This window comes from Thalassophryne amazonica, chromosome 10 (genome assembly GCF_902500255.1).
Source record: "Thalassophryne amazonica chromosome 10, fThaAma1.1, whole genome shotgun sequence".
NCBI lineage: Eukaryota > Metazoa > Chordata > Actinopteri > Batrachoidiformes > Batrachoididae > Thalassophryne > Thalassophryne amazonica.
In genome coordinates this window covers 81,753,789-81,768,099 of record NC_047112.1, presented here as the reverse complement: position 1 = coordinate 81,768,099, position 14,311 = coordinate 81,753,789, and the positions used below count along the sequence as shown (strand labels likewise).

Genomic DNA, 14,311 nt, shown 5'->3' with positions numbered 1-14,311 from the left:
GGAGATGATGAACCCCAGGAAGGACAAAGAGGTGCGGTGAAACTCACACTTCTCGCCCTTCACAAACAGCCGGTTCTCCAATAACCGCTGCAGGACCTGACGTACATGTCGGACATGAGTCTCAGGATCCGGAGAAAAGATGAGTATGTCGTCTAGATATACGAAGACGAATTGGTGCAGGAAGTCCCGCAAGACATCATTAACCAATGCTTGGAACGTCGCGGGAGCATTTGTAAGACCGAACGGCATGACCAGGTACTCAAAATGACCCAACGGGGTGTTAAATGCCGTCTTCCACTCGTCTCCCTTCCGGATCCGAACCAGGTGATACGCATTCCTAAGATCAAGCTTGGTGAATATCTTAGCTCCATGCAGGGGCGTGAACACCGAATCCAACAATGGTAAGGGGTATCGGTTACGAACCGTGATTTCGTTCAGCCCCCTGTAATCAATGCATGGACGTAATCCGCCATCCTTTTTCCCCACAAAAAAGAAACCCGCACCCATCGGGGAGGTGGAATTCCGGATCAACCCGGCAGCCAAAGAGTCCCGGATGTAGGTCTCCATTGATTCGCGTTCAGGTCGTGAGAGGTTGTACAGCCTGCTGGACGGGAACTCAACGCCTGGAACCAAATCAATGGCACAATCATACCGGCGGTGCGGGGGAAGGGTGAGTGCCAGATCCTTGCTGAACACCTCCGCAAGGTCATGGTACTGCACCGGCACCGTCCCTAGATTGGGCGGGGCTCTGACCTCCTCCCTGGCCTGGGAACCGGGAGGAACCGAGGAACCTAAACATACCCGATGGCAGGTCTCGCTCCACTGGACCACTACCCCGGACGGCCAATCGATCCGGGGATTGTGTTTCAACATCCAGGGAAAACCTAAAATCACACGGGAGGTGGCCGGAGTTACAAAAAACTCGATCTCCTCCCGGTGATTCCCCGACACCACCAGAGTTACTGGTGGTGTCTTGTGAGTGATTGGAGGGAGTAGGGAGCCATCTAGTGCCCGTACCTGCACAGGCGAGGTAAGTGCCACCAGAGGGAACCCTATCTCCCTGGCCCATTTGCTATCAAGCAAATTCCCTTCTGAGCCCGTGTCCACCAGTGCTGGGGCCTTCAGGGTTAAATCCTCAAAAAGGATTGTAACTGGGAGTCGTGTGGCGATGTGGGTGTGTCCCACGTGAACGTCTCGGCCCCCCCCTAGCCCAGTGTCTAGGGGCGGGCGTTGGTGTTTAACCGCTCGGGCAGTCTCGTACCTGATGCTCAATCGAGCCACAAACAAACACGCTCCGCGGGCCAGCCTCCTCTGTGTGGCCGGTGCCCTAAATGTTGCCCTACTCGTGTCCATAGCTTCGTCAGCAGGGGGAGCTGTGATCGCACGGAGCGCAGGGGCCGTGGAGCGTGGGGAGGGCGGAACGCGGTTGGAACCGGAAGGGAGAGGGACGACGTGTGCCTGGCCACGCCCTTCGTCTCGTTCCCGACGGCGCTCATTTAACCGATTGTCTAATCGTATGACAAGATCGATAAGCCCATCCAAATCCCGCGGTTCGTCCTTAGCCACCAGGTGCTCCTTGAGGACCAATGACAGTCCGTTTACGAAGGCGGCGCGGAGGGCAGTGTTATTCCAGCCGGACCTCGCAGCCGCGATGCGGAAGTCGACTGCATAAGCAGCTGCGCTCTGGCGCCCCTGTCTCATTGACAGCAGCACGGCTGAAGCGGTCTCTCCTCTATTAGGGTGATCGAACACTGTTCTGAGCTCCCTCACAAACCCATCATATGTCAGAAGGAGCCGTGAACTTTGCTCCCAGAGCGCGGTAGCCCAAGCGCGTGCCTCACCACGAAGCAGATTTATCACATAAGCTACTTTGCTAGCGTCGGTCGCGTACATGACGGGACGCTGTGCGAAGACGAGCGAACACTGCATAAGGAAATCCGCGCACGTCTCCACACAGCCTCCGTACGGCTCTGGGGGGCTTATGTATGCTTCAGGGGATGGTGGGGGGGGTCGTTGGACAACCAGTGGAACGTCGCTGTCACGTACAGGGTCTACGGGAGGGAGAGCCGCAGCGGCGCCCAGAGGGCGCGCTTCCACCTGCGCGGCGAGAGCCTCCACCCTGCGGTTCAGGAGGGCGTTCTGCTCGGCCATCAAGTCTAACCGAGTCGTGAAAGCGGTGAGGATCCGCTGCAACTCACCGATTACCCCTCCTGCGGACGCCTGTGCGCCTTGTTCTTCCATTGGCCGTTCAACAGCCGGTTGACGCCCCTCGGGATCCATGACGCTGGCCGAGATATCCTGTTGGGAAAGTGTAGGAACACGGACCCACAACAGGGGGCGCAAATGAACGGACAATGGAGTAAGTCAAAATAACAACGCTTTACTGTTGTGAATGTGCACAACGAATACAACCAATTACAGAAATGGACAACAGTCAATACACAAAGGTGTCGTGTGGGCAGGCTCGAAGATAGGAGACGCCTCTCCAAGGTAAGACCGGAACCACACGGCTTCCTCCGCCACAGGACCCCGGGAATACTGGAGCCGCCAAGTCCCGAACTCCCAGGTGGCCACTGCCTCCGCGTGTCGGACCTGGTACTGCTGGCGAGGGAAAAAGAACAGTTAGATGGGGGCGCGTTTGCACCCAGAACTCCGAACGGCAGGAAAGGTCCCTCCACCTCTCGTTGGAACAGTAATCCAATAACTAGCTCAGTCAAAACTGTGTACTCAGTATGCTTTGATATGTTACCTCTCCGGTAGAAACGATATCTCGGCGATGAGGTGGAGATGCCGTCCTGCTGATATACCCCAGTGATAATTGCCGTCAGCTGTCTCAGGTGATGGGTGACAGCTGTTACCGAGGCTGCTCCTGTGGGGCGGCGGCGCCCTCTGGTGCCTGGAGCCCGCACTCCAGGCAGGGCGCCCTCTGGTGGTGGTGGGCCAGCAGTACCTCCTCTTCAGCGGCCCACACAACACTTCACATGTGATTTTCACATTTTTTATACTACCTTCATGTAAGGTAAGTCCCTTCAGCTGCTCCCTTGTTTGCACTCGGGGTCGCCACAGCAAATCCAAGGTGGATCTGCATGTTGAATTGGCACAGGTTTTATGCCGGATGCCCTTTCTGACGCAACTCCACATTACATGGAGAAATGTGGCAGGGGTGGGATTTGAACCCGGAACCTTCTGCACTGAAACCAAGCGCATTAACCACTTGGCCACCTTGGCCACACTGCCTTCATGATTTTTACCAAATCTTCTGACAAATCCTCAATGTTTTCTCTGCTGTTTTCTGGAAAATACCATTTTTCTTGCCCGTGGCCTAGAGTGCCCAGATGTCCCACTTTATGCCACAAAGTGAGATGGTTTCCGGTGTTCCCAGCTGAACAGTCCGCCCCTAAAAATTGGTCCGCCCTGCCTTCACTGCGCATCCATCATTTTGGACAACAGCAGCATGTCTGAGACTTACTCTGAGTCTGGCTCTACAGCCAAAGAGATCAAAGGGAATAATGTGATTATTAACCACCAGAAGACAAAATAAAACCTCTTAAATCATTCTAAAGTCAGTTTTAAGCAAAAATGAGGCTGTTTTAAGCAGAAACAAGGCGCTAATTGGTGAGTCGCTACTGACGCTCTGAAATGACATAGGCGCAGCAGCAGCACATCAGCTGTGGTGCTCTGATCGCTTCCCCATCTTTTATTATAAAATAATGCTGAATTGTTGTGGAAATGATTGTTGTACAAAAGCTTCAGATATCTGTTGCTGAGATAGATGACGACTGGAGTGCAGTTTGAAGCAGAAACGAGGTGATGATCAGTGAAACGCTGCTGATGCTCACAAATGATGCTGCTGTGGTCCAAAATGACGCATGCGCAGTGAAGGTAGGCCAGACCAACTTTTAGGGGGGAGCGTTCGGTCGGCGACACCGGCATTGCTATTGACAGTCAGGCTTCAGTTTTGAAATACGTGTTTTAAAAATGGTGTGTTCCAAACATGCATTTCAAGACTGAAGCCTGACTGTCAGTAACAATGCCGGAAACCATCTCAATTCGGGGCATCTGGTCACCCTACCTGAGGCTTTCTGTCTATTCTGCACATCTACATCACTTTATATCACCAAAAACAAAATATGTGAACTAAAAAGAATCAGATGGTTGTCTCAAGAGGTTATACACCCCAGCAGGTTTGTTGTTATGCAAGATCATTCCTGTCTTTCAGGAAGCTGTCGGAGGATAATCATGTTTTCGAAAGCTTTAGCTGCTAAACCTTAAAGATGAACTTGTCTATCATTTAACATGAGCCACACCTAAACCACGACAAAGGTCACAACCAAAGAGCACAATCAAAATGAATAGAGTTTTTCAGGTATTTATTTTAATCTAACTGAATTTAAAACACATCCATGGAGATTTAGAATGAGGGGTGATGAGTTCGAAATAGTGTTTTCACTTTAAATTTGTTGGAGTCGTGACTCACTCTCGTGACATGAATTCCAGTTTTCACCCAGCTGTGTTGCCAAGTAGATCTCAAGAAAGAATTTTGCTTTGTGAGTCATAATTACTTTGGAGAATTTACTGGGAATGTGTCACAGCAAATAAATCAAAGTGAGCTAATTTGTTTGAATGATAAGGAGTATCTCTCCTGTATATGCACCACTAAATAAATAAAGTCAACCACAAAAAGTCAAGCCATACAGCGCAGTATTATAGTTTGTTTTGAAAAAATACAATTTCATATGCTGAAAAGTAATGTTTAAACATTCAGCACATCCAAGTTGTACACTAGTCACTGTGAAACAGCATAAATGAAATTCAAGATATATGGGAAAAGCAAAACTTGGACAAACTTAAAAAAAAATGTACCTTCATTTCTTCCGACTAAATGTATTTGGCTTTCTCAGAATATCATTATAATTTGATTGAATGCCCTCAATGCCCGTAACCTTTGTTCAAGTTTAATTTTTTTTTCTTTGTATTGTTGATTTCTACATTCATTGATTAATATATTGCAAAGCATATTCCAATATATCCATATTTTAAAATATTTGTCTTTGCCTTTTTCTTTAACAGACTTATTTGTGATGTGCCATGCTACATTTGGGGTGCAACTACTTTAAATTAATAAAATATGATTTGGAGTGCCTGGCCAACTCTTACACAATAAAAGGTTTTTCTTTTACCAGAACATCAAATCTAGGCTTGTATCTTAGATGTACCTCTGGCAAATTGTAGCTGAACTTTCAGGTATTCTTTTTAAGAAAATACTCCTCTATACCACTTCATCGTGAAGCTGTATAATTGGGGATACAAAAGACAAAACATGCACTATGCACACTTTCTCCAATCACAGCTACAGAAGCCTATAACTTCTTCTGGGGTGTCTTGGTGGCTTTCCTCACTCTTCTCCTTCTTGCACAGTCACTCAGGTTTTGAGAACTGTCTACGCCACACAGATTTACCATAGAGTGTCATATTGTTTGTATTTCTTCATAATTGATAAATAAACTCCAAGACATATGGGAAATGTTTATGTATCCATCCCCTGACTTGTCTGAAGAAAACTGGCAATAAAACTGAATATTTACAGGTATTATACCAAAGTGTTCCATTATTTATGCAACCTTCCTTCTTGACTTTTATATTTTTAATTAATTTATATCAAGTTGTAGAGCTCTGCTTTGAGTTTGAGTTTAACAAAGATCATTTTAGAAACATTTTACATTGAGAAGCCTGATTTACTTTTTGTATTTGAAATGGCATAAACAAAGTAAAATGTGTGAAATATCAAGCGTGCCAATACTTTTGGAGGGCACTGTAGACAGCATTATGTAAATGAGGATTTTGAGCATATTAATAGCCATAAGCACAAAGCAGGGGTGGGGGCGAAGTGGCTAAAACCACTTGTTTCTACTTCGGAAAGTTCCCATTTCAAAGCCCGTTCTCCATGTAATATGGCAGCCCAGTCTTTTTTTTTTTTCCATGTTTTCCTTACGAAATGAATCACATTTTTATGGATGTAGTTTTTTTCTTTTTTTTTTAACTTAATTTTATTGTTTCTAACCCTCTCCCTAACCCTAACCATAACCCCCATAGACCCCCTGTGATACCATCACAAAATGAATTTGTGCACTAACCAAAAAATTGATTTACTTTTCATGATGTCATCGCAAAATGGCATGAGATTGGGTTGAATATGCAGTTGTGTCAGGAAGGGCATCCACTAAAGTCTTGTGCCAAAGGTATATGCAGATCCACCTCAGAGCTGGCCTGTTCTTCCACATAGACAGTCTTCAAATCTTGAAGGTTCTGTGCTGCTCTTCTATGAACTCTGATCTTTAGTTCTTTCCATAGGTTTTTTTTATTACATTTGAGTCAAGTGATTGGCTTGGTCATTCTAGCAGGGGTTCTTTTTTCATTCTCTGAAACCAGTTCAGAGTTTCCTTGTCTTGTTGAAATGTCTACCCTGGTTTCATCTTCATCATCCTGGTACATTTTTATCAAGAATATCTCGGTACATTTTTCCATTCATCCTTCCATCCTTCCATTCATCCTTCAATTATATAAAATTTGCCATTGCCAGATCCTGAAAACAGCCCCACACCATGATGCTCCCACCTCCAAACTTTACTATCAGCATGGTGTTTTTGTAGTGATGTGTAGTGCAATTTATGGTGTGGATTATGGCATCCCAAGTGTTCAATGTTGGTCTCATCTGACCAGACTATATTCTTCCAGTATATCACAGGCTTGTCTAAATGTTGTGCAGCAAATTTTAAACAAGCTTCAACATGCTTTGTCATCATCAATACAGTACAGCTCATATAGGGAATTAGATTCCCTGCTTGTCACCCACCATCCTCAGCTGGAACCCATACCTCCTTTCGCAGCCTATTCCAGTAGAAGACATGTATGGGCAGCCCCAGCAGCACCCAAGAGTTAGGCCACCTGGCGACGTTGCCAAGCTTAATTGCCAAGCTTCAACATGCTTTGTCATCATCAATGAGATCTTGTGATGTGACCTTGCATAAGGTCATGGTGGTTGAGTGCATTACATATTTTTTCTTTGAAACAATTGTACCTGCTACTTCCTATTCTTTCTGAAGCTTTCCACAACAGTTCTTTTCCATCCTCTGTCAGAAATCTTGTGATGTGCACCTGGTCGTGGCCGGTGTATGATGAAATAATGTTCTTTCCACTGCCAGATTATGGCCCCAATAGTGATCACTGGAACATTCAGAAGTTTAGAAATCCTTCAGTAACCAATGCTATTAATATGTTTTTAAGCAATAAGGTTGCAAAGATCTTAAGAGAGCTCTTTGCTTTTACCAAAGCATAAGATGTTTCTTGGGTGACACCTTGGTAATGAGACAGCTCTATATAGGCCATCACTTTAGGACTGAACTAGCTGATACTAATTTGCACTGACAAGGAGCAGGATTGCTTTCTAATTACTGATAGATTTCAGCTGGTGTCTTGGCTTCCCATGTCTTTTTGAACCTCCCTTTCTTCAGGTGTTCAATACTTTTTCCCTGTCTCAGTCATTTCACATTATTGCACATAACTTAATTTATGGACATCTATGGTTTGATTTCTTTGTATGTGTGGATTAGCTGGATTGTTACCAAAAGTTGGTGAAAATTCCACATCAATAGCGCCTTCAGAAATATATTTACTGAGAAAAATGCTGATGTGTCACTAAAGCAGGAAAAGATGTGTCACACCTAAATTTTGTGTATAAAATGGCAGTCCCTGCATACAATTAACTGTAAAATATAGATAAAATCTAATTTAGCATAATACCATTGCTTTGAAGTAATAAACACAGAAACAATGACTGTTGGCGATTTCAGACAATCAACGACAGTCTCTGTTGCAGCTCCCTCAAGAATAGTGGTGAACTTTGTGGACTTTCCAAATTTGAGGGCTGGAGCTGTTCCTCTTCATAATAAATATGCATTGAAAACATTGATCATTTCAATTTGGGCTTGACATTTTTTACACTGTTGCTGCCCATCTTTGTTAGTCTGTTTAAATAAGCAACAGGCAAGCTGAGGCCTCACGGCAATCTTTCAAATACAGAAGCAGACACGCCTACAAAAACATGCAATGTAACATTTAAGTAAGGGGAGGGAAAGTTGAAGGAAAGAGGGGGGATGTACATAAAGGAGTGGCTTTAGTTGTAAACGGAAGATGTTAAGGTTGATATACAGTAGGTGTGTCTGTCAGAGAATTAATTTAAGGCACAGGTGTTCGTTCTGTTTGGATCACCTGCCTCTAAAATCCTGCCGTGGACTCACCTCAGAAAAACGAAAGAGAGAAGGAAAAAAGGGAAGGTTGGCACATGGTTTTGCAACCATGGCTAGGCTCTCGGTTGCAGTTGGAATGCTGATGGTGTTAATATTGGCCTTGGTGAGTATGTTCACCCTCAAGCTGTGCCTGCTTTTAGTATTGACACATTGTGAAACATTATTAAATGTGCTTGTTGATACATGAAAGCCAGTTGCACTTCAAATGGATTGGTTTCCACTTAATCTCAATTAGTGCAGATGATATTACAACATGCTTCATTGGATTCACTTCACAACAGCTCTCTTGATGCATTGCCCGTAGAGTGTAGTGGATGATCTACAGTTCCCCTTCAATGGATATTACTCATGTGCCATAGTGTTAAATTCTGTCAGTTAAAAAATATATTTTTTTATAATACCTTATTAAACAGTAACTATTTATAATATTTTGATTACATTTATTGTGCTGTAATTGTTTTGCATGCAACAAAAGATTGTTGATGTTCTTGCTGTTTAATTTTCTAGTATTTAATGTTATGGTAAATTGGTAAATGGACTGCATGTATATAGCACTTTTCCATCTGCATCAGAAGTACAAAGTGCTTTACAATGATGCCTCACATTCACACAAATGCACTCACGTCAGGGTGCTGCCATGCAAAGTGCTTACTACACACTGGGTGCGACTTGGGGATTCAGGACCTTGTACAAGGACCCTTAGTGATTTTCCAGTCAGGTTGGGGTTTGAACCGAGTATCCTCTGGTCTCAAGCCCAACGCTTAACCACTAGAAGATCACCTCCCCAATTCATAATGTTATTTTACTTCAAAAATACATCAGATACAGTATTATAATCATTATAAAGTAGGGTTGAAGTGTTATTATTATTGGTAACATTAGTACTAATCATTTTGGATGTTTTCTTTTTTTTATGATTGTGACTGTGTACTGGTAACCACTATTATTATTATTATTATTATTATTATTATTATTATTATTACTGATGTTGTTGTTGATATTATATTAAGCTTTGGATTTTTATTCATTCTTAATTTGGCTGTTTATTTATAGCAAAGTAACTAAGTGCTGTTGTGTATTTATTTAAACAAATAAGTTCAAGAATAATTGTTTTAAACAGGTCCTTAGCACTGAGCTTCCATGTGCACTTAGCAGGAACAGCAGGGTTCACCTTCCAAAAAATAAAAACTGTACAAAAAAACTGTACACACCCATTAATTAACATTTCTGCATTTCCAAATTCATGGACATTCCCATCCCTTTTTGCCTGTCACACAGATTTGTACAGTTTACATTCAGTTGTATTTCACAGAATTTACTGACTTTGGGAGTTATTTTATCTTAATCTTACTCTTTCTGCTTTATCTGAAAGTGGATATGGCACTGTTTATTATGAATGCATAAACACAAAACTCCACATTTTCATGTTATATCTACATTTTAGTGGGATTTGGTAATATATATATATATATATATATATATATATATATATATATATATATATATATATATATATATATATATATATATATATATATATATAAAGTATTCAGCCCCTTTGTATTTCACGCATTTTCATTTGTTTATGGCATTTCAGATACAAAAAGTAAATCAGGCTTCTCAATATAAAAAATTCTAAAATTATCTTCCTTACTCAAACTGAAAGTACATCTCTACAAGTTGATATAAATTAAGTAAAAACATAAAAGCCAAGATGGTGGGTTGCATAAGTAATCAGCCGCTTTGGTATAATACCTGTAAATAATCAGTTTAATTGCCAGTTTTCTTCAGACAAGTCAGGGGATGGATACATGAACATTTCCAAGTCACTGAATATGTCTTACACTTTATTTACATCCGTTATGAAGAAAACAAACAGTATGACACTCTATGGTAAATCTGTGTGGAGTAGACAGTTCTCAAAAACTGAGTGACTGTGCAAGAAAGAGAAGAGTGAGGAAAGCCACCAAGACACCCAGACAACCCAGAAGAAGTTACAGGCTTCTGCTGCTGTGATTGGCGACATTGTGCACTGTGCATGTTTTGGATTTTGTATCCCCAGTTATACAGGTTCATGATGAAGTGGTACAGAGGAGGGCTTTCTTTCACCAAAACATCAAATCTAGGCTTACATCTCAGGTGTACCTACTGGCAAATTGTAGCTGAACTTTCAGTCTTCTTTTTAATACTAAAATCCTCCTCTATTCGACTTCACACTGCAGCGAGCCAGTGTTACACACAACTGTACAATTTGCTGTCAACATTGTAATCTTTTTTGCTCAGTGGCATTTAATTTACAGTTTGTATCTGGTTTATATTTGTAGGTGCTCACTACAGAGTCAAGAACACGGCAGAAAAACCTGCATAGGAGGCAGAAGAGAGAGTGGATTAGTCCACCTGCCAGAATGGTGGAGCACAAAGACTACACACGGTATCCATTTATTGCCAAGGTAATTTGAATTATCTTAATCAATATCAGATTCATCACCCTTTTCAGATGTGGTATCACAATGTACCAAAATAACTGGGTAAAAGGTGTGGTGGAATTTATTTATTTACTTTTACCCTCAAGCAACTGATTGGGGTCTTTTATGACCCCGGGCATACATTTTTGTCCAACATTTTTCTCATTTTTATTGGAAAAAAGTTTCCTACCATGAATTTGTCAATCTATTTGTCCTGCATTTGTTCATAGAATTTTGCAAGGATCGACCGCGCCGTGTAGCATGTATAATCCAAACGTGTGTGGGGTCACTTATGACCCACCAGGAAGATGTCGACATTATAGCTTCAGATGGTATTTGCCAACTGTAATCATTTTATTTTACTGTTTTGCAAGGAAGCATGGCTAACAGACCAAGAATAGCAAGATTTACAGCTGCACAAGCATTGCGACTGATTCTTGATGCCCAGAGTGAGGATTAAAAGGATGATGGACAAATATATTCGAGAGTGAAATAAATATGAAGAACCCTAAAACAGCCATTTATGTAGGGCCCCTTCACATATAACACGATTGAAGCTGACAAGCGCACGGAGAAGGAATTGCCTCGTACACCTGTTGCTACAACTATTTGCACACACCAGCAGCCGAAAGACAGAATGTGCCCTGTGAGAGCCCATTTGATGCCTCTCACAGCAGGTGTCGACCAAATTCCTGGTGTCACACACGAACATCCAACACCACTCGCTGGCCACATAAAAAACGTGGTGCTGTTCGCGCTGGCAGAACAAAAATAGTGAGCAGAAAATCACTTTCGAGCTGGCAGTGAAATTTGTCTAAGTGCCCCCACGAGTGTGGCATTGCAAAAGCAACACACATGGCGTGCACATGTGTCATGCCCCCCCCCCCCCCCCACACACACACACACACACACACACATACATGTGGCGTGCAGGGGGAGTGCGCACTTGTCATGCTGTCATGACATGCTGATACGAATTTCCAGACATGATCACATGGGGGCCGGACAGCCACATCTGAGCGCACACAGCCGGGCTGCAGCAGCCGCACACAGTGCACCTTGGCAGACTACTCCATGTGAAACAGACCATCAGATCATGCAGCAGGCGATCTGAATGTCACGCGTAACATGCGCACCGCAGGACTATGACAATATGACAAGCCAACAGTGCCACAAATACACCACTTTCAGTCACGTATCACCAAAAATACACCGTAACCAAACATTGTTTTGTCAGTTATTATGGCACTGTTTTTCTCTTTTTTTTTTAAAAAAAAATACATTCATCTCCTTGTTGATTTTACCCATTTTATGCTCTTGTTATGAAACAGTGATTTTAGTGCAGTGGTAAAGTTTCTGTCTATTAAACAGAGCTTTTGTAAACTGCAGGTTCGAATCCCGTGAGTGGCATTAATTTTTTTATTTAACAGGGTTATTTAACAGCGGGGTTCTGTATTGCGTCCCCTTTTATTTATTATTTCTATCAACTCAGTGATATTCACTAATTATACAGCTGGTTTTCATTTTATTTTTCTCCACATCAAGCAGCGCAATATGGTGCAACACCTCCAGCTGCTCGCACTGTGTTCTTGCACATGCACGATGGTTTGTGGTTCCCCATTTCGTGTTTGATTTGCAGATTTTCTTTCGGTTTCTGCATCTTTTGTGTTATGTGTGAAGGGGCCTGTAGACGTTTTCCAATATAAAGTCAAATGGGTCAATCGGTCATATTAGTTGCTACAATAGCTTGGTCGCTTGAGGGTTAAAGCAACATGATGAATTGATGGATGACTTCCAGAAATGTCAGAAGCATTAAGCTCTGAACTGGTTCCTGTCACACTCCTGGCAGCTGTTATCTCACCAACCCTGCAGTGAAACAACTTGTTTGAATGCTCAGCAGTTGGATTCGGTTGATAGCAATGATAAACGCAAGTTAGACGGTCAAATAGTGGAGCTCTACTTTTGTTCAGATTTCTGAAGAAAAGCTCCAGTGCCTGGAAGACCATTCTCTATGGTGCCACGTGTAACAAAGCATTCCTAATTGCATCAGTGCACGACATTTGTTTTGGGTGTTGTGCAAACATGACAAATGCGAACATGGCACGCATGAAGGACTATTTCCTCCTACTGAGTGATGTGGGTGAGATTTTGGATCTGAAAAGCTGCATTCACCTGTTGGAGGTGTGAGATACTTTGCCAATCAGATTTTTTGGTAATTTCAATGGGAGGAACATGGAAAATTTAATGCTTGCTATAACGGCACATGCAAACTACAGTTTACTGCTTTCCACAACTAGAAGGACAAACTGGATCCCAAAGACTGGTCAGAGATGGACAGCTGTGCTTCGAGTGCAGAAACAGCAGCTGTTTCATCAGATAAAAAGAGAAAATGGAGATTTCTGACGTCTGCCAATCTATACCCGGATCACCTCCAAAATTCAGTGGAGTCTTCCATGCCCTAATATTTATCTGTAGTGCAAATTTAGTGAGAATTCATGAAGTAGTTTTGACATAATACTTCAAAGCCTACATAAAGACTGTACAATAACACTGTGAAATAACCACATGCAATAATATGTCCACAAATCATGTGCAATAACAACTCGTTTACAAATCCCAGCACTAATGTCACCTTATCACATCTAAATTCCACTTCACATATTGTAAATAAGATGCTCCTATCTCTTTTTCAATCCCAATCATGTTTATATATATGCATATGTACTTATATATGTACATACACATATATATGCATATGTATATGTGTATGCGTATAGGTATGTGTGTACGTGTGTGCATATGTGTATATGTGCATGTATGTATGTATATGTATGTGTATGTATGTGTATATATATATATATATATATATATATATATATATATATATATATATATATATATATATATATATATATATATATATATAAAACCTAATTTTCTTATTTTATTGTACTGTTACAAGTATTATTATTATTGCTTATCCTTGCACACACTGTTTGATGAACATTTTCCTCTACTTGCACCCATCTTGTGTGTTTTTTTAAGAGCTGACGTAACATGTGAATTTCTCCTCTGTGAGATCAATAAAGTTTTATCTTATCTTATCTAAAGTGAAATCTTAATCCAGAATCCGGATCACCTCCAAAATTTCTTGGACCCTTCCATACCCTAATATCTATCTGTGGTGAAAATTTCATCAAAATCCGTGCAGTAGTTTTGATGTAATCCTGCTAAAAGAAGACAGAAAATAAATAAACGATTTTATTCCATCTTTGGTGGACGTCATTAGAAATGAGTTGGATGACATCACACAGAGAAATCAAAAGCATCAGAGGGCTAACACATACTCTTCACGTTCCCCTCATATTGAATTACTGTATATGTTTTTCATGCTTATTGTTAGCATCTTCAAGGGATCACACACAGTTCAGTAAGGTGGGGTTTTATTGTTTGTTTGTTTTACCGTATATGATTTCATATTACGACTTCTTTGCAGCTTAAACATTTTACTGATCAGTGTCAGCTTTTCATCAAATCTCT

General features: G+C 42.0%; 1 protein-coding gene across 1 annotated transcript in view; it reads left to right on the top strand.

Annotated features, from left to right (window-relative positions):
* The first annotated feature begins 12,868 nt into the window (after positions 1–12,868).
* Positions 12,869–14,311, top strand: part of LOC117518141 — a 35,365-nt gene continuing 33,922 nt past the window's right edge. Inside the window, exon 1 of the mRNA XM_034179201.1 lies at positions 12,869–12,952. Within this exon, the coding sequence (XP_034035092.1) occupies positions 12,869–12,952 (84 nt within the window). The remainder of the gene's footprint in view (positions 12,953–14,311) is intronic.